The sequence below is a fragment of the Hoplias malabaricus genome, chromosome 15 (genome assembly GCF_029633855.1).
Source record: "Hoplias malabaricus isolate fHopMal1 chromosome 15, fHopMal1.hap1, whole genome shotgun sequence".
NCBI classification, from domain to species: Eukaryota; Metazoa; Chordata; class Actinopteri; order Characiformes; family Erythrinidae; genus Hoplias; species Hoplias malabaricus.
The window spans coordinates 10,255,832-10,283,220 of NC_089814.1; the positions used below are offsets into that span (position 1 = coordinate 10,255,832).

General features: G+C 39.8%; 1 protein-coding gene across 1 annotated transcript in view; it reads left to right on the forward strand.

The window, feature by feature from the left end:
- sfswap (splicing factor SWAP) overlaps window positions 1-27,389 on the forward strand; it is a 112,263-nt gene that overhangs the window by 29,152 nt on the left and 55,722 nt on the right. Inside the window, exons 11-12 of the mRNA XM_066645883.1 lie at window positions 17,457-17,535; window positions 17,908-18,138. Coding sequence (XP_066501980.1) covers window positions 17,457-17,535; window positions 17,908-18,138 — 310 coding nt within the window. The remainder of the gene's footprint in view (window positions 1-17,456; window positions 17,536-17,907; window positions 18,139-27,389) is intronic.

Consider the following 27,389-nt stretch of genomic DNA (forward strand, 5'->3'; position numbering starts at 1 on the left):
CTTCTCTGCACAGCAGTGCAGGAGCAACAGCCATGTCTGTTTTTATTTGTTGACTCTCCCTGTAATTTCTCTTTCAGACTTGGCGTTGTGTTCTCTATTCAGTGCTTCTGTTTTGGCCAATTTCCTCACCCGTCCAGGGCCTTTGCTAAACTGTGCAACTTGCTAAATGATTTTCTGTGTCCTCCACCCTTAATCAGACATCCACAACTATTAGGCACTCCGTCAATAGAGAGGTGAACAGGGTGGCTGCCCGATCTGCCAGTGAACAATAAAGATATGGCTTTTCTTTCAGGATTTTGGCTATTTAGCTCAGTAGCCAAACCTGTTTTTGTTTCATTTGTTACTTTAAAGGCTAAGCACCACTTAATGGACCTCCATGAATATTTCACATTATTTTAGTTACTGACATATATAAGTATGAATTAAAATGAAAATAGCAGCTTAATTTGCTTTAAAACTGACAATTTTATTAAATTGATGGAAAAACCCGAGCTCGCTACAGAAATTCTTGAACGTGACCGTGACGTCACTGGTGGACAACAGCTGAACAACGCTGTTATGACAGTATCTAGCTATCTAAATAACCAACATTATTCATGACAATAGCCTAGCAATTAGCTAAACTCAAATTTAGAGGTACCGTTATTCTTGTAAAAGAAAGGGGGGGGGGGGGGGGCAAATAGTCTTTTAAACCTTATTCCTTGAATTAGTAAGAAATAACATGTTTTCTGACTATCAATAAACACAAGTTAGGAACTCAAATTCCACTGTATTTATTTGTTTGATACTTTCATATAGCTGGTGCTTAGCCTTTAAATATCAGTGGTATCAACCAAATGTTGACAAGCACATTCAAACATTTATATATAATTGTATTTGCGCACACACACAAACTCTCACTGTCATGGGTCATCAAAAAGAATAGCTACTGCTTGGTTTCTCATTCTATTAGAGTATGAAGTAGATTTAAAGTAGTATGGCTTCACTCTTTAGGCTCTACATGATTGGAGTGGAGGCAGAAAAATCACTGATGGTGCTTGAGAGTTAAACTGGCCTCTTCTGGTGATGTTCAGCTCTCTTGCTGTGCTAGAGTCAGCTTGGGCCAGTTTTGTTTGAGTTTGATAAAACAGAGAGCTGTAAGTTCAGTAAAAGGACACCAGCAGCCCTGAGCCGACAGCAATCAATTAGTTCTGTGTGAGCTTCAAGCACACTCCTGTCTCAGGGTGCCGTTCAAGAATGGGTGGAGGTTGTCAACACACTGCATGCCAAGCAAGATAGCCTCCTCCTTCATTTATCCTCCATCCTGCTGTCTTAGAGCTGTCACCCTTTATAGCTGTGAAGTTCTGATGTAAAATGAATGAGCAAACTGGATTCCCTGACTTTGCACATTACTTACATAAACACTAGTTTTTTTTCCCCCTTTTATTTCCTCATATTTTTTTATCCAATTACCTGCGAGCCAGGAGTCCCTCAATCACACAGTGCCGCTAAGCTGAGAAGACGACTAGCGCATGCTTTCACTGCTTCTTCTCAAACATAAAGTATCTGGACTAATCAACATGCTTGGAGGGAAACGTTAAATGCCCATTTATTAGGTTAGCTAACAGACATCTTATTCCACTAGGTGCTTGTTTGAGAGTTATGGTCATCCAAGAACCCTGTGTTTATTTATAGCTGAGCATGTGTATGTTCATTTGTCTTGGCATTTAAAGCTTAATGCACCCTGCGCCACTTCACAGGAAAGGACGTTTGGTTCAGATTTCACTTTGTCTCAGCAAAGCCTGTCAGCTCAACAAGAACTATTTTTAAAATTTGTGTTGAGTGCTTTTTGTTGCCATCAAAGATTCACTATACAGTCTTTTACAGGGTGGCACTGGTGTACAGACTTCCACACTGGGCTATCGCCTCAGGGCGCTGTGAATATTTCAGTAAGATTTAAGCCCACCATGTGAGTTGAAAATCAATTTTATTTGAAGTTATTACTATGACCTGAAAGTTAAGCAGGCCGTAAAACTTTGCACTTGCTATTAATTGCAGGCCGGCCTCTATACTGTAGACTCACCTGCTCTCTCCAAGGGAGAGTTCAGTTATTTAAGGTATAATAGTTTGGCAAATTAAATTTGCACAGTTTTCCTTTCACTTTACTTATTGAGCAAAATCTACGAACTTACGGAACCTCTGAGGTGAATTTGTCTGTAATGTTGTCCATGGTTAACAGTATAAGCAAGACGCCTTATCAGTATAATGCAGTTTGAAGCAAGTGTGTGTGAGAGGCATGCAATATGCATACTGCTGCTGGGTGAAGTATTGTGTCCATTATTGTTAGCTACATTGCCCCTCAAAGCTTCAGCTCAAAATTAAAGAGGACAAAGTCTTAGCTTGTTGTCTACATTTGAGCCACTGGGAAAATTGTCTAAATTTGATTTGATTTTTTTTCTTTCTCTCTCCCTCTGTGAACTCTTGCTTTGATTCTTCTGAAGAGTCCATTGGGCACTATTATGGAATGAACAACTGAAGACTGTGTACCTTTTTCTGATGTCTTACAAGATATAAAACATGACAGTTTTTGGTTCAGTGTGCTTGCTTTTATGCCTGCCTCACAACTTTACAGACCAGTTTACAGGGGTCAGGCCTGTGGTACGGTGGCTTTATGAATTGTGTTAGGTTTGTTATTCCTGTGGAAGGTAGGGGACTAAGCTTTGGGTTTGTTCAGTGGCGATGTCAAAGCTTGCATCTGTCTGACATTGATTCTTGATTTATTATTATTATTATCATTGAACAATTTCTATTTATGGTGGTCCTCTTATGACGGTCATGTTAAATAGCTGCCACATTCTCTGACACAGCACTTCTATATTTGATTTACTTGTGGTAAAAAAAAAATTCTAGGAAGATAAAAGAACCTAGTTTAATTAAGTTTTATTGCAAATTAGCCAGATTAGACAGCTGAATCTGTAAATTATGGTTGAAACAGAGCCCTGAGCTTCTGTTCCAGCATCTCATCTGAGTTGAATGATAGAGAGTCACTTGTTTCCATGGCTATTTAGAGCTTACTAATAGGTGTATTTCTCCACTGTTCACTGATCTCATCTATAAATTTATATTCTCACATAAAGTTTGTCTGACTTTTTCCTTTTTTGGAGCAAAGTTATTAGACCATAACGTTCAGTCATATCCAAGTTTGAGTGTCACAGCATAAAACCTATTGCCTAAGCACCCAAGCTGTTCTCCGCTCCAGCCACAGAGGACTGCATTTATTCATCTTTATTTGGAAAGAATGAGCAGTAGATTATCCCTTATTTGGCTTATTCCCTTTTACACTTATGGACAGAGGAGCAAACTTTAAAGTGTATGGAGACCAGCTTGCACCACATCAGTCTGTCCAATCAATGACCACATAAAGTCTGGGGGTTCTTGTACTCTGGAGAGCAAGACTTTAATAACCAGATGTCTCGTTTTATTGCTGGAGAGCTGTAAACAAGCAATCACCCAGAAAACAATCAGGTTGCGGGTTCTGGCCTCATGTCAACCCCAGGACTGGGAGAAGACCTTTGCTTTTAGTTCTCCAAGTTTGTCCTTGAGAACATTTCAGGGCATTTTAAAATGCGAGGATATCTTTTCCTGTGTGTTCCACCAATAAAGTTTAATGCCGTGCGCTCTGTCTTCAGCTTCCTCTGTCATGCTGTTGTTGATCTTCTCTGCATCATATAATCAAGCAGTCTGGCAAGTCCCCGCTCTCAATAAATCATCAATATGGTTTTTGCACTGCGGCTTTTTGGATCTCAGGGTTAGGAATAAATTCCCATGCTTCAAGGATGATGGATTCACTTTTGAGTTTTGGGTTGTGTGGTTCAACCACACCATGGACAGGAGCATTTTGATGGAATTTTCAGTATGTTGTGAATGTTGTTGATTTCTTCAAGCTTACTGTAGATTTTGTGCAAGTAAGGATGCTAAAGTCTGGCATTTTCACAGTCTAATAACATGGGCATCAATTAAGTATTATTACTGTGAATGCTATTCATTCATGTTCTGTAGGAACTTCATCCTGTTCAGGGTTGCAGCAGGTGCAAGGCAGGAAGGCGATTTCACACACTCACCCAGTGTCACACACACCTATAGGTTTCACACAGCCTAACGGGCTGTAAACCCCCCTACCAATATGTGGTTTGGATTTTGGGGGCATTGATGGTGTTGCTATCAAGCCAGCCTTAGTCATTAAGAACCTTGGGCGCCTTCTTGACTCAAATATACACTTTATATTCACTTCTTGAATGCATTCTTTTGAGTCACACATTAAGTTAGCGAGCAAAACTGCGTTTTTGCCATCTGCGTTATGTTGTGCGATTATGCCCTATGCTTAATGATAGTGATGCCAAAATGTTGTTTAACACTTTCATCTTTTCCTGTATTGACTATTGCAACTCTTTTTTATTTATTTATTTATTTTTTTAAATGTCTACCATTTAAACTGATTATTTGTGTCTTACTTTCACCAAGCATAGTGCTCATATCACTCATGTTCTTCAGCAATTGCACTGGCTTCCTGTAGAGTCTAGGGTTTAGGACAAAAATTCTTCTTTTAACCCGCACTGCTCTACACAGTCTGGCTCCTACATATGTCTTTGGTCTTATTTCTTCATATTGTCTCTTATTGTCTTAGATCTTCTAACTCTGGACTTCTTACTGTGCCATCTTTTAGACTTTCAGATATGGGTTGTAGGTTCTTTCAGTGGTTCTACACCCAAACAGTGTCTAAGAAATATCCTCATCTCAGTTGGTGCTTTTCAACCTTGTGTAAAAACCAAATATCTACTTCACTTACTACACTTTTAACCAGTATGTGATTTTGCTTTGTTAGATTTTCCTGTTTATTTATGGTTAGGGATATTGTTTTCTTTATAATTGATAACCATGTGATATTACTTGTAATTTGTAACACGTGTGGGTTGCAATGGTAATCTCCCAGCACTGTGAACTTCACACCCCTGAAACACACACAGAATGTGTTTTCAAGGTGAGTTGAAGTGAAAGGGGTCACAGCTAAAATAAACTGGGCAGCACTGCCTAGTCATAGACCATGGCCCGCCTGAAAACCCTGACTTTATGTTCAGCTTAGATGTTCAGATGTTTGTATAGCATGCCATAAAACACCAGAGAAGACAGAATAGTTTATGGCTAATGCCAAGTGCAGCACAGAGGAGTATAAAGCCCTCTAGCGTTGAGCTGTGTAGAAATGCTGTCATTATTGAAACCGTTATATCTAGCCTAAGGCTACTCTTCCCAGTAGAGTAGAGGCTATTACTACAACAAAGGGAAGGCACCTACCAATACACATCATTTCAGTTGAACTATTGAGCAGGTGTCTGTTTTTAATTTTCTGTATGTAATGTAAGGGTAATTTCCCTCATTTCCTTTGGCTGATATAAAGATTTTGACTGTTTTTATTTATTCAGATGTGCTAAAATTTCTCTTTTCTTTTTATATTGGTCATGACGGTTCTCCTCTCAGAAATAGGCCCAGATTTAGCTGTTATCACAAAAAGAGGTGAAAAAGGGAAACCAACCTTGGAGAGAGATGCTTTAGCCTCTGCACTCATTTCCCATCACTACTTCACATTTTATGCTTTGTACCATTTAAGTATTATCTGTGTTTTAAAATGTTGTGTCAGGATGTAATGAAGAAGAATTGCTTTGCAGTCCTTTGCAAATCAGGGTTAACACGTAGCTTTTAAATGTTAATGCTCGTTTTTATAATTCCATGTGTCTGCACACTGTCTGCGGAGCATGCTGAGTCTACAGATTTTCTTTCTTCATCTTCAGCCATTGTCGTCTGTGCTTTCCCAATCTTTAATGTTCTTTTGATCTTTTGGAAATTGAAGCTGTCAACTTAGAACCGTTTGTTTTTCAATCGTGGTTGCCTCAATTGTTCTGATTCCAAGGATTGGCTTAAAAACACGAAAGGAAGGAGACGGGCACTAACTTTTAGCTTTAGTTTTTCTATAATTAATACCTTTTTGTTGTTTATTGCTGGAATATATTCATAGGTTTTAAATTCTGCTCTGTCATTAATAATAGTGCACAAATGCTCAGACCCTGAGAGCTGTGATCTTTCGTTGAAGTAGCCTAGAATTACACTGCTTATGGGCAATAATTATAAGCTAGGGACAAATTCATGTGTGCACTTTTGATTCTCTTCCTACTGAGCTATTTTTTGTCTGACTGAAGTCAAAGGGATCGCTGTATACACAAGCCATCACATACAGAGTCCTGTGTTCTGTGTAGAATGTTTAGGAATATTGATATATTTATTAATATTTAAACAATTTACAGGTTTGGATTATTGTAAAATACAAAAACACTACAGCTAATCTTTAAGAAAACATCGGGGTTAGTGCTGGACTGTAATTCAATATCCGTATTTATCAAATAATTGAAAATGTTTGAATTAAGGTGATGTAATTTTAAACACATTTCTGTTTTGCTATACGTTATTTACAACATTTCACTGAATGGCGTTCATTCCAGGACTGTGCCGTCATTACACTGTTTCCATTAGGAGTTTTTTCAGCAACAGCGGCAGCTCACACACCCTCCTTCTCCCTCTATCCCCACAGTTGAAAGTCAAAAGGATGCAGTTCGAAAATAAATAATTAAAATTCATTTTCATTTTGCATTGAAGGGTTGCTCTCACGTGGAAATCATTAAAGTGTGAAAATGTAGTTAAAATAAATAGAAACGAGAACAATACAACATCCAATTTTCTCTTTTTTTAAAAAAAGATGGTGGGTTTATTTGTAAAATATGATACGGTTTAATGTTTCCATATTGTCTGAAATATATTGTAATATAAATTTTGGCCACATGGTCCAGCTCTAATCAATAGAGAGTTCCTTTGCGCCATGTAGTGTTTTTTTTTATAAATAAACAAACATAAAATGCTTTTTTGTTTATTCTGAGTTGTGTTCCCCCAGTACGGTTAGGGGTTGGATGAACAGGGTTTGCACTGTGCTAACAGTATCAAGGAAGGCCATGTTAATATGTATTGATTTATTGCCCTTCCTGAAAACTCATCTGCTGAAAAAATATGAACAGAATTTCAGATTTGAGTCATGCTGGAATTCAGTGTCAGTAATCAAATAAACAATTAATTAGGGATTATCTGTCTGTGGGGTGAAGTGAAGTGAAGTGAAATGAAGTGAAAACCTGTCTATGCTCAGGGGCTGTGATGCTTGGAGTTAGAATGATTCTAGAAGCTGTTGGACTCTGAAGTCCCACAACAGTTCTGACAGATGACGGCCCATGCATTCTAGTGCGCGCACACACACCCATTACGATGCATGGCTGCATGGAGATTGACAAGCCTTTCCCTGGGGCTCGACACAGTGTGTCAGTCCTTGGGCCTAGCCGGAAAGATGTTCAGTAAATATATGCGCGCACACACACCAACACTGCTGAGAAGTCTCCGTTCCTGGCCAGTTGCCGGCCTGCAGGGTTGACTCTGGTGTCTTTCAAGGCTGGAAACGTGGCTGTGACAGTTCACCTCAGGGCCAACACATTGCTAAAAAACTGTGTTGTGCCTACTTTCGCTTGCCTCAGCTCTAGTGCTAGACACTTTTTTCTCTCTAGCTCCTTCTAGTTGGATCTTATCAAGGACTTTCCTTTACAAATGATCTCTGTTGGTTAAATCTCTGACTTTTGACAGTTTCAACATCATTAGAACTTAAGAACACTAACATGTTCATATCACTGGGCTCATCCAGCTGGTCAGCTTGTTATTGGTCTTTGTTCTGCTCTCTCGCATTTAAGTGAGACTCAGCATTTCCCTTGAAGTGTCAAAGAACACTGTCATCAATTTCCTTCTAGTCATTCTCCTCCAACACTTTCTGCCCGGTAGACTTGGGCAGTAGTGTGACTGTTAGATATCTGAGGCTTTGAAAGTTGTTCTTTGAAAGTTGCCAAATATTAAATGACATCTACTCATAATTATTTATTCTCATTCAAAATCTGGCTGTTTTTTGGGACTGAACACGTCTCCACGGGCCAGTTTAGTTTTTGTTCTTTGTTGCATCATCCACAGTCTCTCATTGGAGTCATTCATTGGCACAATTCCAGTGAGTGTTTTTACCTCTTTAAAGACCACAATGTAATTGTATGAGTTGCAGTTGTTAGTTGGATAAAAACAGGATCATTACTATACACTGAGATTTTATGAACCACTAGTTGGTGCTGGATACATTTTGTCATGATTGGTGAGTCTCTCTCAGCCAATCAGCACTCTGCATGATTTACATGCCACGTTTAGTCCCTACTCCCTTGAGCAGAGTAGGTACCATGCTGATACACAGATTTGAAAAGGCGAAATTAAATACTTTATTATTAAATATGCTGCCAAAAGTGTGGGTATAGGAGGTCCTCGGGTTACGTCAGTCCCGAGTTACGATGTTTCGTGGTTACGACACATCTCCCATTTATGTATAAAGCCTTGTTTTGACTTAGTGGTTTTGCGTTGTAAACGTTGTAACGTGAACTTCGTGTTTGGTGTGCGCGGCGGAAGAATACACGGTTGCGTGGCTTGGGACCGAGGAGGTTAGGTGTTAGGATAAGTGCTTACAGTGTGTTATTTATGTACAGTATGTACGCATGTTTCGACTTACACCGAAAATCGGTTTACGGCGCAACGTAGGAACGGATCAACGTCGTAAGTCGAGGACCCCCTGTGCTAATCATTAAGTCAGTACTTTTTATAGGCATTTGTATGTAGGGATGAACGATTAATTGTTTTTAGAAGAAAATCATAATTTTCAACTCATAGCAGCTGCAAATTTTATTGTAGACTATAGGGTTGGGCGATATCACGATAATACCGTATACCGTGGTATTTAAAAATGTGGACGGTAGCTCAAAATGAGGGTGGTATTTTTGGTGTGTGGTGTGTCAAATTCCTGTTGTGTCTTTAAAAGTCGACTGAAAGGTTCATGTGCATTTAAGAGAGCCACAGGGAGGGGGCGCTGTGGGAGCTCCATGACTGCTGATGTCACGGTCTGAAAACGGGTGGAGAAATTGTTTCAACTTTCAGCGAACTGTTGTGCCTCAGTTGCTGAAAAATCTTGTGATGTGGTAAACCACAAGTGCCTGTTAGCACCAGCTGTGCTTCTAAACAATGTAGAACCATCGTATTTCACTTGTTTTCAAAAGTTACTGTTCCTTCAGCAGAAGTTGCTGTAATTTGCTCTCTTTCAGAAATGAAATGTACAATTACCTGTCGTTGTACAACATACAACAAAATGTGTCTTCTGCATTTAAGCCATCTCTGGCAGTGAACACACACACTAGTGCACTAGGGGCACTTCAGCCATGGAGGTTCCCACCAGTCCTGGGGATAGAACTGATGACCTTCTGGTACCAAGCCCGGTCCTTTAACCATGAGACTCAAAAAGCTATTATCATCAACACTTGAGTCGATGTGTACTGTTGGGCTGTGTTTAGCTAAATTCACTTGACTTTGTGCTCACAGATTTAAGGCTCAGCGCAGCCTCCCCACAGTAATACCATATACCGTGATAATATTTTGAGACGGTATGAAAAAGTGGATACCGCCCATTCCGAGTAGACTATACAACCATGGAGACAGCTACAATGATGAGGTAACCCTGGTCACTCTCTAGTTTATATTCAAAATTTAAAGATGCACCGGTGAGTTGGAAGGCAATAAATGACTTGGGAGAGAGAAAGCCTATTGTACCGGACCGAGACACTTTGCCATTAAGTTTAAATTTAAATTGGTCACATGTAGCTAACATATAACAAAGTTAAACCAGTCAGATGCATTCAAACACTGTGCTGTGTACATGACAGCAACTAAAGGACTGTCGGGCACTCTCCATTAAGCATTCAAAATGAAAGCCATGTGGATGTATACGGGTTCTGGTTCATCTAGTAACGCAGCGCAGGGGTGTTCTTGTTTGGGAGTGCATCGTATTGCCTCACTATACATTACTGAGCGTACCTTTTGAAGAAGAAAAGGATGCAGGTTGTGCTGCTTTTTATGTCCTTGTACATGCCTGTGTTTGTCATCCCTCATTGCATTTGTTCCTCATGAGAGGCCCCAAAACCAACTTCATTTTAAATGGTGTCTGCTTAGAGCATGTTCTTACTTTGCCACTCCCTCCTTGCTCCCCTACTTCTACCCCCTTCCCTTCCACTACTTATCTCTTAGCTGTGTTTCTGCTTCATTGCTCTTCCTTCTTTTTCCCTTTCACCTTCCCACTCCATCCTCATCTCTTATCTTGTCCTTCGTTATTCCTTTTCATCTCTAGGACCCCACTTCTACTTTTTTTCTCTCTTCAGTTACCATTTTTATTCTTTGATTTTCATACTCTCCTCCTCCAGCCCCAGATGCACGGGTTGCTAATGGCCACTCTGGGTTCTTTGTCCAAGGAGTAGGGCTCTACAATATGGGCAAAATAACATGTATCACCAGACACTCTTTTGCAGTGTTTGTCAACCATATCTCTTGCATGGGCTTCTTTTTTGTGGTGGAGATAGATATAATAGTAATATTTTCAAAATATTTGCAGAATCTTGCTGATCTTGTACTTGCACTCTTGGACTCTTGCACTCTGTTAAGAGACACCCGCATTCTCTTGCATGCTGATGGGGGTAGAGGGAGTGCCATCCTTCACCCATCCAAAGATGACTGTCATCACCAGGAGCAGAATTCTAAGTCGTCCTGTGATAGGGCCAAGGTTTATACAGACGTGGTACTTGCCAACTCCTTACCTCATGTTTGTACCCTGGGAGAGCTTTGGGGACTTTTTGGGCAGTGCTGGGCTGTTGTTCAGATAGAAATCATGTATTTGTCCACCATTTTAGGTAGATTTAATCGTATTTCCTATTCCTACATTTACCTGTTTCTATGTTTTAGAAATCTATTGGAATTAATACTCAATTTATCAGTCATTTTAAAACTTGTCAACATTGAGATTTGGATGTCAATGGGCACCCACACTCTCATCATTTGTAATGACATTATCAATAGGCTGTGACGTACAACACAGTGGCAAATATTATATCAGGCAGCCCTAGCCAGGAGAGAATGGTCAGCTTTGCTCTATTTACTTTTTCTCCTTCAGGTGCCTTACTATGCTGTGTGTGGATGCTTTAGCAGAGTGGCAGAGCTGTTTTAAGGAGCAGAACTGAACAAACCGCCTCATAGTGCGAACAGCCATGGGCCACCGCTCTGATGACTTGATTAGTGTAAATAATCACACTGTACACAAGGCCTCCAGCAACTCATTTAGAGTTATTAGTTACAGAAACATGGGCGGAATAGCAAAGTCTCTCTCTCTCTCTCTCACACACACACACACACTTTTCCCCCGCAGACCTGCATTTGCCTGACTTTCATCCCACATGACAGAGCCCATCTTCATTCTTTCAGCTCTTATTCTTCTGCCTTTTGTTGAGTTCCATTCATTGTTCCCACTTACCCTCTCTGCCACCTGAACAATTTGGGAGAGAGATTCTTCTGCCTCATAGAGTTGTCATCTGGATCTTCCAACTCGGCAGCCTGCTGGATCGCGCCCACTTTGAAACCGATGAATCTTCTAGCTTACAGAATTGATAGAAATGCTAATGTTCTCACCTAGTCACCGAAGATTAGGCTACCCGAGGAATTATCCAAGGAAATATAATGGAGTAATGATATGTGGAGATGAGAGTGGAGCTTAATCTACTGCAGCACTCAGTGGACCATGTTGTTCCCAGAAACTCAGGAGAATTTACGGTCTTATGCAAAAGTTTGGGAACCCCATTGTCAAGTTACCTCTTTTGTTGATTTTCTGAGTGGATGATAAGAATGCATCCTTCAAACTTTTGCATAATTGCGTGTGTCTGTCAAAGAAATGTTTCAAAATAATAGAAAAGATTAAGTATAAATATTATAACTTTAAAGTGTGTTATATATCAGTAGAATGTGGACCCTTCATCTACTGAAATTTAAATGGGACTTTTCCAGTGTTTTTGCATATTGTTTTGGGAATCTGGAACCCCTACCCACTAGGGGTGTGCATCCAAGCTTCGGACTCTCACAGATGCGCACCGCGAGAGATGATACAGACAGTTTTATATGGCAACAGCAATCAAAATAAACAACAATCAAAACAATGGATAGGTTTCCAAAGCTTAGATCCCTTCCACTGCCTGTCATTTCCCTACTGAGACCATTTAAACACAGGAGGGGAGCGAGGGAGGCGGCCTCACTCTACAGCCAATCAGGGAAAGCTCCCTCCTTTCAACACATCTGGCCTTAAAGCGGAACAGTACTGGGTTAGAAACAAGACTAAATATCGAATAAATCTAGGTGAGTCAGAATTTTTTTCCTGTATGGTGAGGGTAAAATGCCATTTGGAGATTAGTTTTTCATGGAATGTAAAATGTAAAGTGTTGCCATTAAACTTAGATAATGCCTTTTTTTCTGCAGAAAAATTAATAAATTTCCTTATGGAGAGGTTGGGGTCTTGTGAAGATTCCAAAGGATTATTTCAAAGAAGATTCCAAATTAAGTTTAGAAAAATGCCTAATATTGTTTGTTGTTTTGATCATATTTTGACCACTAAAGATTCATTTCAGTATCTTTAAAAATTCTGAAGGCTTTTGAGGAACATTGCTTCTTAAAGTTTCATTAAATTCATATTCACTGCCTCAAGATTTGAGTATGTAATTTCAGGCAGTAAATGGAAAAAAATACCTGGTGTGTTAAGAGGTAAACACCTCTTGAATCAAGAAAAAAATATTGTGATCAATTTTGCCATATCGCCAACCCAAACCAAAACCTACTACCACCCCAAAAACTTTGAAAATGACAAAACCCAATTGTGTAGGCTTCGTTAGAAAGCATGAGATAAAACATTTCTTCATTTGAATTTCTTCATTTCTTTGTGTATTTGAAATTGAAAAAAAAAATTAGAACTGGGCAAAACAGTGAAAAACAGAGCAGAAAAAAGGCAACCAAGATTGAAAAAGGGGATGAAATGACAGCTGGGACATGAGAAAACCAAGCCAAAACATCAAAATGAGATTAGAGAAATAAGAGAACTGAACATCAATGCTGAATCTAAGCTTTTCCTCACTTGCTTCTTGCTGTTGCATGGTCATTTAGAGGCTAGCGGTGGCTCATTATCATTTAACAGAACAGATGCCCAAACTGACCATTCTGAACAGGGCTCTTTAAACAGGGAGAGGTGTTGTGGTGCTTGATACTGGTGTGAATTTGACTATATCACAGACATTTCATTAAGATCCTTGGAAACTCCATATTAACATTTGCCTTTTAATAGTTTTCCCTCTGAAAAAAATTCCAGTCACACACAATCATTGGTTTAAACCACCTGACGCTGTAATTTGAAACAGTGACCCAATCTTTTTAAACCATTTTAAACCGCTGACCTTGGCACTGATCATGCATTCACATTAAGGAGACTTTGTTAAATAATGTGAAATGCCACAGGTTTCATAAATAAAGATGCCTGACCTGTGGTTGACCTGTATGTAAGAAGGACATATCTGTGTCTGTGAGAGGTGTTTATATCAAGCTTAGCTAAACTGGCGCAGTGAGAAAAAACTAGTCTTTACTGAAATCTATTTAAATGGCTTCTGCCTTCGCTTCCATGTATTCTGCAGGTTAAGTGTCCTTATTCCCTGGCTTTGATCCGGCTTAGCTCGCCTTAGCTAGCATGAGACGCCGTACATGTTGACCGTGCTCCACTTTCTGATGGAAAAGCTCTTAAACCTGGGATTGGGCCGTACAGAACCACTTCCAGGTCATTCTTCAGGTTTTTTACTCTGACGTTGTCTGTAAACAGGATTTAAAAGATTTTATCTTCTTAAAGGCTAAGCACCACTTAATGGACCTCCATGAATATTTCACATTATTTTAGTTACTGACATATATAAGTATGAATTAAAATGAAAATAGCAGCTTAATTTGCTTTAAAACGGACAGTTTTATTAAATTGACGGAAAAACCCGAGCTCGCTACGGAAATTCTTGAACGCAACCGTGACGTCACTGGTGGACAACAGCTGAAAAACACCGCGGTAAAACACTGTTATGACTGACTGTTATGACAGTATCTAGCTAAATAACCAACATTATTCATGACAATAGCCTAGCAATAAGCTAAACTCAAATTTAGATGTACCGTTATTCTTGTAAATGTGATCGAAGTCGAACTCAAATTCATCCAACACTATAAACCTCCGTATTGCAGCTACGTAGCCGAGTATAATCTGAGACACCGAGTTTAGCAAGTCAAGCTAACGTTAACTAACACCAACTAAAACAGGCGAAGTGAGTGTCCTTACCCTGTTTACCTCCATGTTACAGAGGCGCTTGAACACCTTTCGTTGGTGTCCTTACATGTCCATATTGTTGGAAAAGCGCCAGTGAAATGAGCTACAGATAACGGAGTGAGCGGATGGTCCTTTCCAAAGTGCCCGTTTAAAGTTGACAAATTTAGTCCATTTTCTGGATATTTTGGGATGTTTGGGCCATTTGTGCACAGATGTCCCACTGTACATTGAATGATTGCAGCCAAAAACAACACACCTTTTCCTCATTTTGTATTAAATTAAGTGCAGCTTCTAGAGTTGTTGTCCACCATCTACGTCACAGGCAAGACGCCTATTAGAGTTTCCGAACACCGTTGGGGGGGGGGACTAACGGTCTTTTAAACCTTATTCCTTGAATTAGTAAGAAATAACATGTTTTCTGACTATCAATAAACACAAGTTAGGAACTCAAATTCCACTGTATTTATTTGTTTGACACTTTCATATCGCTGGTGCTTAGCCTTTAATGCTGTATTTCTGCATATGGCCAAATGCAATTAATGCAAAGGCAGTCATTCTTATTATGTTCGGTTTACTTGTTTAAAATATTGTTTTTCCTCAACAACATTCACCCTTTACTATACACTTTACTGTATAATTTTAAATTCTGCTCATAAATATTAACTGTGCATTAAATGGGCAACATCTGCAGCAATTTAGCCCTGCCTCACCTACCCCAGGCATTTTTAATGATTGTTAACTACTCCTTTTGCTCAGTAGTTTTTGCTGACCTTAGTACAGCCCATTGTGTTTGTTCACATGAGAATTATGGTCACCAATATTTTAGCCATTTGGGCTGTTCTGTTCTCTGGGTTTCTCAGGTCTTTCTGTTTTGTGGTTGTTGTGTTGAAATGCTTGCATTATTATAAAAGAATAATGAAGTTAATGCTTATTTATATAGAATGTCTTTTTTTATATAATTGTTAAAATATCTGAATATTCTTAATAGGTTTTGCTCAAAGTTCATTCCTTCTTAAAGATTATTTATCATGTTTATTTCTGGAGCAATTTATCAACCAGAGTAAATGGCTGTTGTGACAGGCCTAGCATTAACTTCAGCAAGTCATTGTGACTTTAAATTCACCCAGCAGCGAATACTTGTAAAACCATTCAGGGGAACCAAAACAAAAAAGAGGGCATGTATTTGAACCCTGGCATCCAAAACTACACCTGCGTGATTTCTTAATAGCTGGTCTTTTTTGGGTTTAAAAGACAAATGCAGACACTTCAAATAAAGAGGTGTTTTGCTGGTCCTGGCACTGTTCTGCTCCCTGTGCGCTGTAGGCTGCCCACTGCGGTTTGTGCTTTCTGTCACGCATGGGTTAAATACAGAGTCTGATTGCTGCTTCATGTTGTTCATGCCATGGTTCGTTGAGATTTCTTACAGATATTTCTTGAAGAATGAGTTGATTCTCTCACCAGTCATAAACCATCAGAAGAACAAGTTGGCTCATGTTCTGGTTACACACATTGTTTACTAATATTGCTCTCTGAAATGTGTAGTGTGTTTTCTGTAGCAGGAATATGCCCCTTAGAAAGTCTGCAGTACCCTACCCTTTTGCATACAAATATATGTATTAACCAAAGTCCATGATACGATGAGCTCTGCTCACAAACAAGCCATAGCAGTGCCCCACTCTCATATTCATGTGCCTCTGATATTAATGCGCTGATGTCGGATGACACAACGACCGAGTGCCTGGAGACCCTTCCCACAACCAGAACTGATTAAAACATTAATGAAAACACTTGTCCATACGGGACCGAGCAGCAAGGCGGAAACAAACAGCAAGCAGCCCTAAAGAGATTTCATAATTCAGAGCAGCCAGAGAAACATGTCATTTAAGGTGTTGAAACATGCTCTTTTTCTTCCTTTTCCCCTCCCTCCCTCCCCCTTTCTCACTGTTTCTGTTGAGTGGCCTGTCCCAAATCTCATCTGCTTTGGCTGCTCTCCCATCAGCTCACCCATCATCCCTCACCTCTGCAGGGAGAGAGATTTTTAGGCAAGCTAATGGCCTCATGACCCCTCATCTTCCGCTGGGCTCAACTGACGACCCACAGACACTTCCTTAATAGAAGTGTAAAATATTGAAAAACTTCTATTATACTTCTTTGACATAACTTTGCCTCCACTTTCCATCACCTTTGTGCCACCTTCACTTTCTCCTCACTCTCTCCCTCCTGCCTTTTCTCTCCTCCTCACCTGCTTGTGAATCTGTGCGCCAGACACACATTTGAAGTGCAGTGCTGTGTTTTGAAGAGACCACAAGTTAGTTTTGAAATTTAAACTTTGTGGGCAGCTGAGTTCAAGCCAATCATTTGGCCCAGTTTAAGGCTTTTACTCTTTGCACATGAAAAAGCAGAGACTTTCAGTTTTGAACACGTCTCGGAAAGTCTGACATCAACACAAAAATAGGTGAACAGGGGGCTAACTTCTCCGCACGCTGAACTTGGACTCGTTACCTTAGGTTCATGTACGGCTACTTCAGTGCATCCCTTATCGTTTTATGCTTCTCTCTAGAGATCTTACAAGCTCTGTATGCACAATTGAATGTCTGCATTCATAATGGATGAACCTTTGGAAGTAGCTGAATTCACTTAGTTGGACTTTGGGCAAATAGATGCTCCTCGATTTACGATGGGGTTGTGTTCCGATTAACCAGTCGTAATGTGATTGTATCACACACGAAGGGGTTTTAAATTGCGTGGCAGGCTGAAGGCTCCATTACATTAAAAATGCCATGTTTTCCGATCTGAAAAGGCCCTTTTTCACATTCTTTATTGTAATTTTTCACACTGCTCAGCGAATTCTTGTCTGTTTTTTCCTGTAACCGTTCAGTCATCATACCTCCTCCTGGCCCAGTAAAAGCACATAAAGTGGCTTAGAGTGCCATTAAGATTGTAGTGTATACAGGAGTCTTAGACTAGTCAAAGCATTTTCAGAGGAATGTGAAGTATGCAGTGATCTTTTTATCCGTGTCTTTCTGGCTTGCTTAACTGTTATGGGCTGTACATGTCTTGTCAGTTAAATACATAACTCTTTGAATGTCTGCCTTTCTTTCAGAGCTCTCTGCAAGGCAATGAGGGAGGTTCTGCAAACTGTTCCTCTGATAAACAGAGTAACGAGGGCAAACTCATTAAAGGTAAGATTGGTTCACACACCTCAGTAGATGTGCCCTCCAGCACCAGACCACCAGTCCAACTCCAATTACAAAAAACTTAAATCCTCCTGCCACTAGCTCAATTAGGCTCTCCCTCAGTCTGTTAATTGCTGCTGTTGTCCTGAATATTCCCAAATTTAATACTGCTACTCGGGGAGTGGAGTGTCATTGCGAGGTTGTCACTGTGTTAGTGCTCATTGTGTTGAGATATGAGCTCATCTGTAATGACCCCGTCTTTGGTCCTAATGGCCATCATTGCTGGACACATTTTCTGCCCAGTGAGGAAGGTTAATGACCATGCCTAAATGAGACAGATTTAGTAATAATACCGTATCTCGATATCTCGCTTCCCAGCGTCCTTTGCACCCATCTGCTTCGCGATAAAGTCCAAAGAGAATGACATGCTGCCCCTGGAAAAGAACAGAGTGAGACTGGATGATGACTCCGATGAGGACCGGGAGAAGGAGGAGGAGCAGGAGGGGGTGGAGCAGGCCTTGGCGGGGTTGGAGATGCAGGTTCTACCTCCTCCACAGCCTGAGGAAAAGAAGCCCACACTCTCTCAGGAGGAGCTGGAGGCCAAGCAAGGTATTGTATGCTCCTCCTACATACACACACACACACACACACACACACATGCCTGTGATGTGTAGAGCTGCATGACTCTTGGTTATATGGGAATGTCGTGTAGAATCTTAAACACAAATCTTTAACAAATTATTTGTTAAAGATATTATCTGTTGATTATGGAAATGAATATTCAGATATCTGTATTATGAATCACGTGATTAGTCAATGCCTCTAATTTAGCCATCAGTTTTTCATTAAACTTCATTAAAAATACACTTTTTTAATGAATTTGTTGTTGGTTAAAATACCAGTATCCATTTTTTTTCCTGTCAAAATTTAAAAACAAGGGTAAGCAAAATAGCAGTATGCTATTTTTTTTCATGAAAGTGTTGCTTTTAAATTGTTTAAAAAAAGCACGTTATTGCGTCACTAACAAATGTTTACATTATTGGCAATTAATTGCTTGTCAACTTTTATTTGACTGCATCATTTATTTGTTGCGTCCTTGCACTATAACGTTTGAAATCCCGGCTCTCTCACTCCGTTAAACTGAACGCAGAATATGACAAAAACAGAAAGAATATTCCCTGTTAAAACTGCAATCTGTAAATTTAGGTTTAAAAAAAAAAAACTACTACAGTGCCATAGTATAACTAGAGTATAACTAAAAATGTAAGGGCTTCATTGCTTTGGCAGATCAGTTGTGATGTTGGATTTTGTGGGTAAAACTGTAGGCTGCTTGCAGCGTACTTATAAATAAATAAAAAAAACATGTTTATTTAATGAATTGTTTTTTATTTTGCTTCTTTTTGAGGGTATCTTTAACCTGAGATCCATTGTGCTGGAGGAAATGCCAAATGTTATGCTACCCTAGACAGATAGTTCTATAAAAAGCACCCATCCTAATACATGTGCAGTCTCTCAAGTCATTATTCTGTCAGCTGAAGCTTCTCTGCTGGGTGTGCTAATGCCTAATTTTCATTTCGATGAATGCCAGCCAGTGCACCTTCACTCAGCCGCCAGTTACTGCCTTTTATATTTCCACTGTGTGCACAGAACACTAAAGTCAAGCAGGAAGTTACATAATCATCTCCTCATTTATTTAATCACACCTTATTGAGGAGCTACACGGCTATTCTCAGCAAACCGCTATGAAGCACTGTGTAGGCTGAAAGGGACAAGAAGCAATTTGTTGAACGTTATGAAAATCACTCCCAGTGATGAATTACTTTGCTATAGGATTATCTTGAATTAGCAGCAGTTGCAGCCTTTTGGCTGCTAAAAAGAGGCGCTTGCAAGCATATGATAATACTGTTAAGAAAAAAATAATTAAAAAGACTAGTGGAAGGTAATATGTTGGAAAAAGTATGTGAACCTTTAGGATGAAAGTGCCTTGAAAAGACAAAAGAAGATGGCGTTAGTAGTTTTTTTTTTATTATTATTTATTTTATTTTTTTTGTAAGAAATTCAGCAGCATTGATACACTGAGTGGGCGTCCTGCAAAGATCAGTGGAATGGCATACTCTAGCATCTGTAAACAAGTGATAAAAAGCCTTAGGGTCACAGCTAAGGATCAGAAGCATCTCTTGACCTTGATCATGTGTTTGCTTTAGGAAAAACTCTGAATAAAAGAAGGATGCCACAGATGAATGTTTTACTGATGCGGAACCTAATGTACTTGGTGGCTGCTTTTATCAGGAATATAAAAAAGGAAGGAAATATCAATTATCCAACCATCCATTATCTGTAAGCGCTTATTCAGTTCAGGGTCAGGGTGGGTCCAGAGCCTACCTGGAATAATTGGGCACAAGGCAGGAATACACCCTGGAGGGGGCGCCAGTCCTTCACAGGGCAACACACACACATTCTCACACAAACACACATTCACTCTCACACACACACACACAAACACACTCACACCTACGAACACTTTTGAGTCACCAATTCACCCACCAACGTGTGTTTTTGGACTGTGGGAGGAAACCGGAGCACCCGGAGGAAACCCACACGGACACAGGGAGAACACACCAACTCCTCACAGACAGTCACGCGGAGGAAACCCACGCAGACACGGGGAGAACACACCAACTCCTCATAGACAGTCACCCGGTGCGGGAATCGAACCCACAACCTCCAGGCCCCTGTAGCTGTGTGACTGCGACACTAACCTGCTGCACCACCGTGCCGCCCAAAAAGTAAGGAAATATCAATTAAGTAATGATAAATGGCTATACAATAGTTGTGTATAGGAACACGGATGATCTGTAATCCATACGGATTTCCCTCCCAACCCCCTACCCCCTTGGTTTGGGATGCAAATTTTTTTTATTTTCAGAAGTTCAACAGTATATGAATACAGTTTGATCACTGCTGTTACTTCTTACAGTAATAATTCCCAAAATCTCCACGCAGAGTTGCTGTAAAAACTTGCAGACTGAGCAGCAGTGTTTCTCGTGAACGGAGAGTGTAGATAAAACAGCTACAATTTGTCAACACTGTATCGCAAGAGCCAGAAGGCAACACATTGAGCATGGCTGCACATCTAAAACAACATCACTCAGGTGGAGGAGTGGAAAGCAGGGTTCTGTCTGTGTGAGGTGTGGGAGTCTCATATGGACAAGAGTTGGGGGTGAACATTGGTTGGGTGAAAAATACGTGCTGAGTGTAAACACAGGATGAGGGTTAAAAGGAGAAATCTTCAGTAAGTCAGCCTTAGAACGATGGATTCCAAGAGCTTCGCTGTTGCCTCACTCAACTGCTACATCACAAACGGTCTGTCAACATAAATCTCTGTTACAAATGAGCCAACAGGCAGGGTCAAAATAAAAATCACTAATACAAACAAAGCAGTAACACAGTATTTTTAAAACGAATATTTAAAAAAACACTTGGTGAAATTGGTGCCTTAAATGCAGTACGCAATGGTACTTTTTTCTTATCTAGGGTCTATTCCTTATCTAAAATGCTCCAGATGCAGAGAGAGAGAGGTTTTTTTCCCCCTTACCTTTCTTTTTCCTCTCCTCCACTCATTTACTGACACTGGGGCTTCATAAACACATTAGACCAGTTTTGAGTTCGCAAACAGACTGCAGAGCTATGGTGAGTAAACATAATCTGTATTTTATAAAAGTGGTTTTTGATTACAATCGTGAATGTTGCAGTTAGGAGCTTTTGAGAAACAGTGAGAAACAGTTACTGCGTCATGTGTTGTGTTAGTATAAATGTTCAATTTGCTCCTAAGAGAGAGAGGAGTTTTGACACATTTAGTAATGTGCATAATTATGACAAAGTGCTGTGAAGTAAATAGTTTGACAATTTCACATGAGTCAACAAGTTCCTTCAGCCACCACAGAAACACAGATAACCCACACTGTTGTGAGCGTTTATACCTCTGTGTCAGTGTCACGCTGCAATTACACTTATTTTTATAAATGTTAAAAGTGCACTCTTTAGGGAGTAGGCTGTTGTTTGGGACAGAGCATAATATACATGAGTTGCCAGGAAAGAAGCAAATACAAAGCATTTTTTTCCCATTTTTTATCCATTTTTTATCATCTGATACTCTTTACCAACAGATGATATCATCGGTCCATTTGACTGGACACACGAGGGGATAAGACCATTTTTACATGAGGAGGGGGGGAATATTCACATAAATAGAGTTTAGCCTCAGTTATCTTGTCCTGCTAACATGCTGTCCCCCAAAGCAACATGAACCTTGTTTGGGGAAGTGATTTTTTTGTGCTGCTGTCCCGTAGTACGTCACGTAGTACTAGCCCTGGGCGTTCGGGCAATCGTTACTGTTGAACCCTGCCTAATTGTTTCCTGAATTGGTATCTTTGTGCGTGAAGCTATTATTTTATAAGCATATCCTGGGTCATGAAAGTCAAACCCGTTTTGTCTCTTTTTTTTTTTTTTCTTCTCTCCAATGTTAATGGATGGCGAAATGGATGGCGAATTAGAGTTTCTAGGGGGCCACAGTTTGATAGGCTTTTGAGGATTTTATTTAATGATAACATTTTGGTTTTCTAAGGTCACTGACGTGTCCCAATGCTTTTATGTTTCCACTGATAAATAGCAAAGACTTGGTTGCCTTTTTTGCTCATAGTAACCAAGGGTGGAAATATTTCTGAAGGACATTACATAAAAATTAATTCTGTTTTAAACACAAATAATTGGAGGTAGGATTGTTGTTGCTTTTGTTTCTGTTTTAAAAATGGAACAGAGTAATGCAAATATTAAATATGCAAATATATTTATATTATTTCAAAGTATATTTATTCATTTTTCCACTGTTCATGCCCTGAGGTTGCATAAAATAGACCCAGTACACAAACTCTCTGGACTAGGGTACCGTTAGTGTCAGTCATTACTTTTAGTTTGTTTACTTGTTTTTAATGCATTTTGAAAATGTTCACTGTCATTCACATTGAGAAAACATGGTGAATTATGGTCTGTGGAACAAAGAAATAGTCACCAATTAATCAGATATGTGTCATCAACTAAATTGGGGTTTTCTGCCATCATTTATTTAAAGTACTTTGTCATTATTTTGTTGTGGAATGAGAAGAGCTAGGCCCTTATTTTAAGGCATGGATGTCAAAACATGGGAATAGAGAGGGGGAAAAAAACACCTCTGCAATAGTGGTACAGTTCTGCTGGGTTGGACACTTTCTTTGGACTTTATTCCTAATCACAACTTAACAGTGAAGTAGGTGAAGACAAAAAAAATGTATTTCTTATACATGCTCCCAAAAAATTGTCACCAGATTGAAGAAGAAGAAAAAAGTGAACTTACTGTACTCCACCGATAATGATTCTGGGACCCTGACTGGCATGCAGCTGTGTCTCAGTGATTGTAAATGTATTAAATTACATGCACTGAAGGAGTGAGCCGTGTGATGTAATGGATATGGTCTAAATGTCTGCTTCACCAGCGGCACTAACTGTCCTCTCTAATTAAGTGGGAGTTTGTGGTGGGGGTTACTGTGAAGGAAGGATACCACTCAGTCAATCCCACGCATTTGCCCCCATCTCCCTCCAAGTTCCTCCCTGGAGAATGAGACTTGCTCACACCTCATCGTTTACCACAGTTCATTCCAGGGACGTGAGCCCCATATGAGCTCAGACATGTTACACTTTTAATACCTAGCATGCAGATCCTGTTATACTTTCCATAATTAGTTTTTAAGGCTTTTTAAAGTTGATCTTATCTAACTAATTCTATATACACTAGCAAAGAGCCGTCTGCGGAGCGTTCCATCATGCAGTTTAGACTGGATCAACCTGACAGCAGCTGCAGCAGGAGATCCGTTAAGCAGCAGAACGCCAGGCTAATTAGCATAATAAGACGAACGCCAGAGACTTGGCCGAATGGAGCTTGTAGAAAGTGAAACAAATGGCACTGCAGCAAGGCAGCCCTCAGTCAGCGCCACACTGGGCTACACTGCAGGACTATTGATTGGCCCGGAGCTGCCTAATCTGTATCGATGGACTGTAAAAGGATCACAGTCACATGCTGTGATTACTGATGCCCGGATTCAGCTACCAATCTCCTCTCCCTCTTATATCTTCTTTTATGAGCTTTTACGCTGTTTACCAAACACAGAGCATGCTGGGGGGCAGACAGGGAGCCTGTAAGCTTGGCTTATCTGCTTGGCTTTTGAGCTCTACAAAGACCTTTGAATTCTAATTCACATCCTCAATTATTAATTGGAATTTGTTTAATAGAAAAATTATATTTAAAGATTTTTTGTTAAATGCTCCTAATATTCTTATATGGTCTTTACCTGCTTTGTGTGTGAATTGGATTCAATTTAATTGCCATACATTAGCTCTCAGAGTGAGGTTTATTAACTCTGTGGTAGTCCAAGGAACAGGTACATTGAGATTTAATCAGTTGTAATTTCCAAACAAATCTGCACTAGCCTCTTTTAAAAAGTGAAAATGATGTTTATGCCATTGGTGTTACCGTCTTACTGTGAGCCAACAATGGGGAGGAGGGCAGTTCTCTTGGGGTGCAGTTGGACTCATCTTTGTTATTATGCAGATGGATGTGAAACAGGTATTTTCAAACACTGGTAACGTGATACCATCATACCGTCAAACTCTAATTTGATTTCACATACACTAAACTCGAACAACTAGGCAACGTTAGGCTACAGTGCTTAAATGTCTTCATTTTATATACTGGGGTCCTCGACTTACGACGTTGATCCGTTCCTACTTCGCGTCGTAAACCGATTTTCGGTGTAAGTCGGAACATACGTACATACTGTACGTAAATAACATACTGTAAGCACGTATCCTAACACATATCCTCCTCGGTCCCGAGCCGTGTAACCGTGTATTCTTCCGTCGCGCCGCGCACACCAAACACGAAGTTCGCGTTACGACGTTTACGACGCAAAACCACTTAAGTCGAAACAAGGCTTTATACAGTAAATGGGAGATTTGTCGTAACCACGAAACATCGTAACTCAGGACTGACGTAACACGAGGACCTCCTGTATTCCTCATTTGTTTGTGTATCTGTTTCAGTTGACAGTATTGGCATTTGCCTCATTCTCTTTTCAGTCTGTTTTACACAATGAAATGCTAGATTGAAAAGTGTTTTTTGTTGTTCTGATTATAAATGATACTTTGCTTTGGATGCGGTCACAGTAAAAAATGTTATAGTTATTACTTTTGTTTGTTGTTGAGGCAGTATCTCATAGGGTAATTCTCATGATCGCTATTAACCCATTTTATTTAAGGGTTTTAGACCTGTATTAATACTAAGACAATATTGGCTACACTGTTGTGCTTATATCTCAGTAATACTTTATGAGGCCAGGCTCCATGGTCTGGGATTTACCCAGAATCCTGTCATAAACCCTAAATCCACATAACTTCAGGAACGCTGGACAAAAGGGCATTGTAAATAGTCTTTTGGACTTTGGCAAATATCATAGATGACGTCGATATGGAAAGCTGGAGAATATGGAAATGATGTCCAGCAATGAGCTGCACTCTTGGTCATCAGAGATAGGGACAAAATTGTCCTGTGGACCGACTGCTTCCTTTTAGCCATATAACCTCCGGCAGCTCTGCGTTTGCTCTAATTCAGCACACTTATCAGAAAATGGTGGCAGCTGTGCAGATTAATGCACGTTTTCTGGTGCCTTTGACTTTATGACATTGAATGTGATTTTCTCTGGCTGAAAAGAGGAGTGAATGGTCCTCTCCTATCTCAGCTAATATTCACAAAGCACCTACCACATCACACACATTTGCGGTTTTAAAGCTGCACAAGCAGTGTGTATGTGTAAGGCATAAAATAGTGGCTTTAACATTGCTACCGTTTTTCCCCTGGAATATTTGAATGGCTGACACAAGCCCTTTCCACTGCAAAAAAAGAAAAAATGTTGTTTTTGAAAGGAAGAAGGCAGTTGGAAGAAAATGCCATGCGTAAATGTGTCCTACAGAAAGGTCTCATTATGAAACAAGGCAAAAAGTCATGCACAAATGCAACATGCTGTAATGAAATGAAAAGGACCGTGGTGAATATACAGTGGTATGCAAAATGTTGTTTGCGCCCCTTGGACAAGTTTTGCTGATTTAAACATAAACTATAGAGAACACACAATTGCTATTAATTTCCTGAGCCGATGAGGTACAACTTACCACTATAGGTTTATCCTCATTGGATGATATGGCAAAATGGTGGTCAGATAAATGTATTCATATTGTTTCTTAGTGTAGGAGTCATCAGCGTCAGACCGTCATATCTCTGCCTTCTCCGTCAGGTCCATAACAACAGTAAAACTTATGTAAAATCACTTGTGTCCTTCACAAATGTGTGGCAACAAACTCAGGTTTATGGTCGTCCAAAGTGTAATACATATATTGACATACAAATATGAGCAAAGCGGTAATATACCTCATATGCTTTGAGTCCTACTGCAATGTATGTTTATTTTACATTGTTAAAGATTACCTACTAGTGATTTCAGGGTTTAAATACGGGCACCTTGACTGGTCACCCTAGTACTTGAACGGCGTGCACATATTTAGTTCTATAGTTCTAAGTACTGAAGATTTAAAATAAATAAATAAAATAAAATCCTTGTTCTAAATGAAGGTTTGCTTTATGTACACACTGCAGGGTTCACTGCAGTGTAGTTGGACCATCACGTTTCACTTCTGCTGCAGAAGTGTAGAATTCAGCTCAGTCAGAGAGGAGTTGAAACTCTGGGCAAGAGGTAAAGCAGCATTCAGGAACTGGCTACAGACAGGATCACAAGTGCAAGGGACACTGTTTTTTTTTTAGGATGGTTTTAGATGTCAGCAAGGCTGATCGTTCTCCAGAGGACATTCTGTATCCTTGCAAGAGAACACATCTCATACTACTTTACTTACTTTTCATTCTTGTAGGGCACTTGCAGCCCAACTTAGGAAGGACAGTATATCTCAGGGGATTGGCCACTTTGGGATTCTTCAACAGTTCTCAGTTGTTGAACCACTTACACGGGCTGGTACTTGAATCATCCTTGGATTTTATTCTCATCCCTTAGCTTTTGTCTTTTTTCATTTTTACACGCCCACTATTTAGCATTTCTGCATGCTTGCTGTGTCTTTAATATATATATATATATATATATATATATATATATACACTCATAAGCCAAAACATTTAAAATCATTTTGTATCTAAACACAACATGTTGGTTTTATCAGTGCACCGACCATTTATATTTGCACTTGTAGGCTCATCACTTACACATTATCTTCATGAGTTACTCTGCATGCTTTTCTAGCCCCTTTTCAACATGTTCTTCAATGGTCAGCACCAACACAGAGCAGGTATTCTCAGTGCTGCAGTGACACTGACTTGGTGATGGTGACTGAACCAGACACAGCAGCAGAGCGTCTAATCACTCTACACTCTTGAGGTACACATACCTTGTAAATTCATCTAGTCCTCTAGATTTAGAATCTTAATGTTCCTGTGCAGGTCCTGACCACTAACGTAACAGGGGTTAACAAAGTTATGCATGGAGTACAGTCTGATTTTAAAACTGAAGTGCACATATATGGTATATACTGATAAAAGGAACCAGGTGGTAATTTGAATGTTTTAGATTTTGGTGTCCAAAATGGTATGAATTCCTCATATAATTAAGGAATTCTGAGGCTTTAAGGTGAACCCAGGTGTTCAGTTTCATGAAGATACAAGCATTACAGAAACACTGAACTAAAAATGTGTTTGCAGATTATATGGAGTGCAT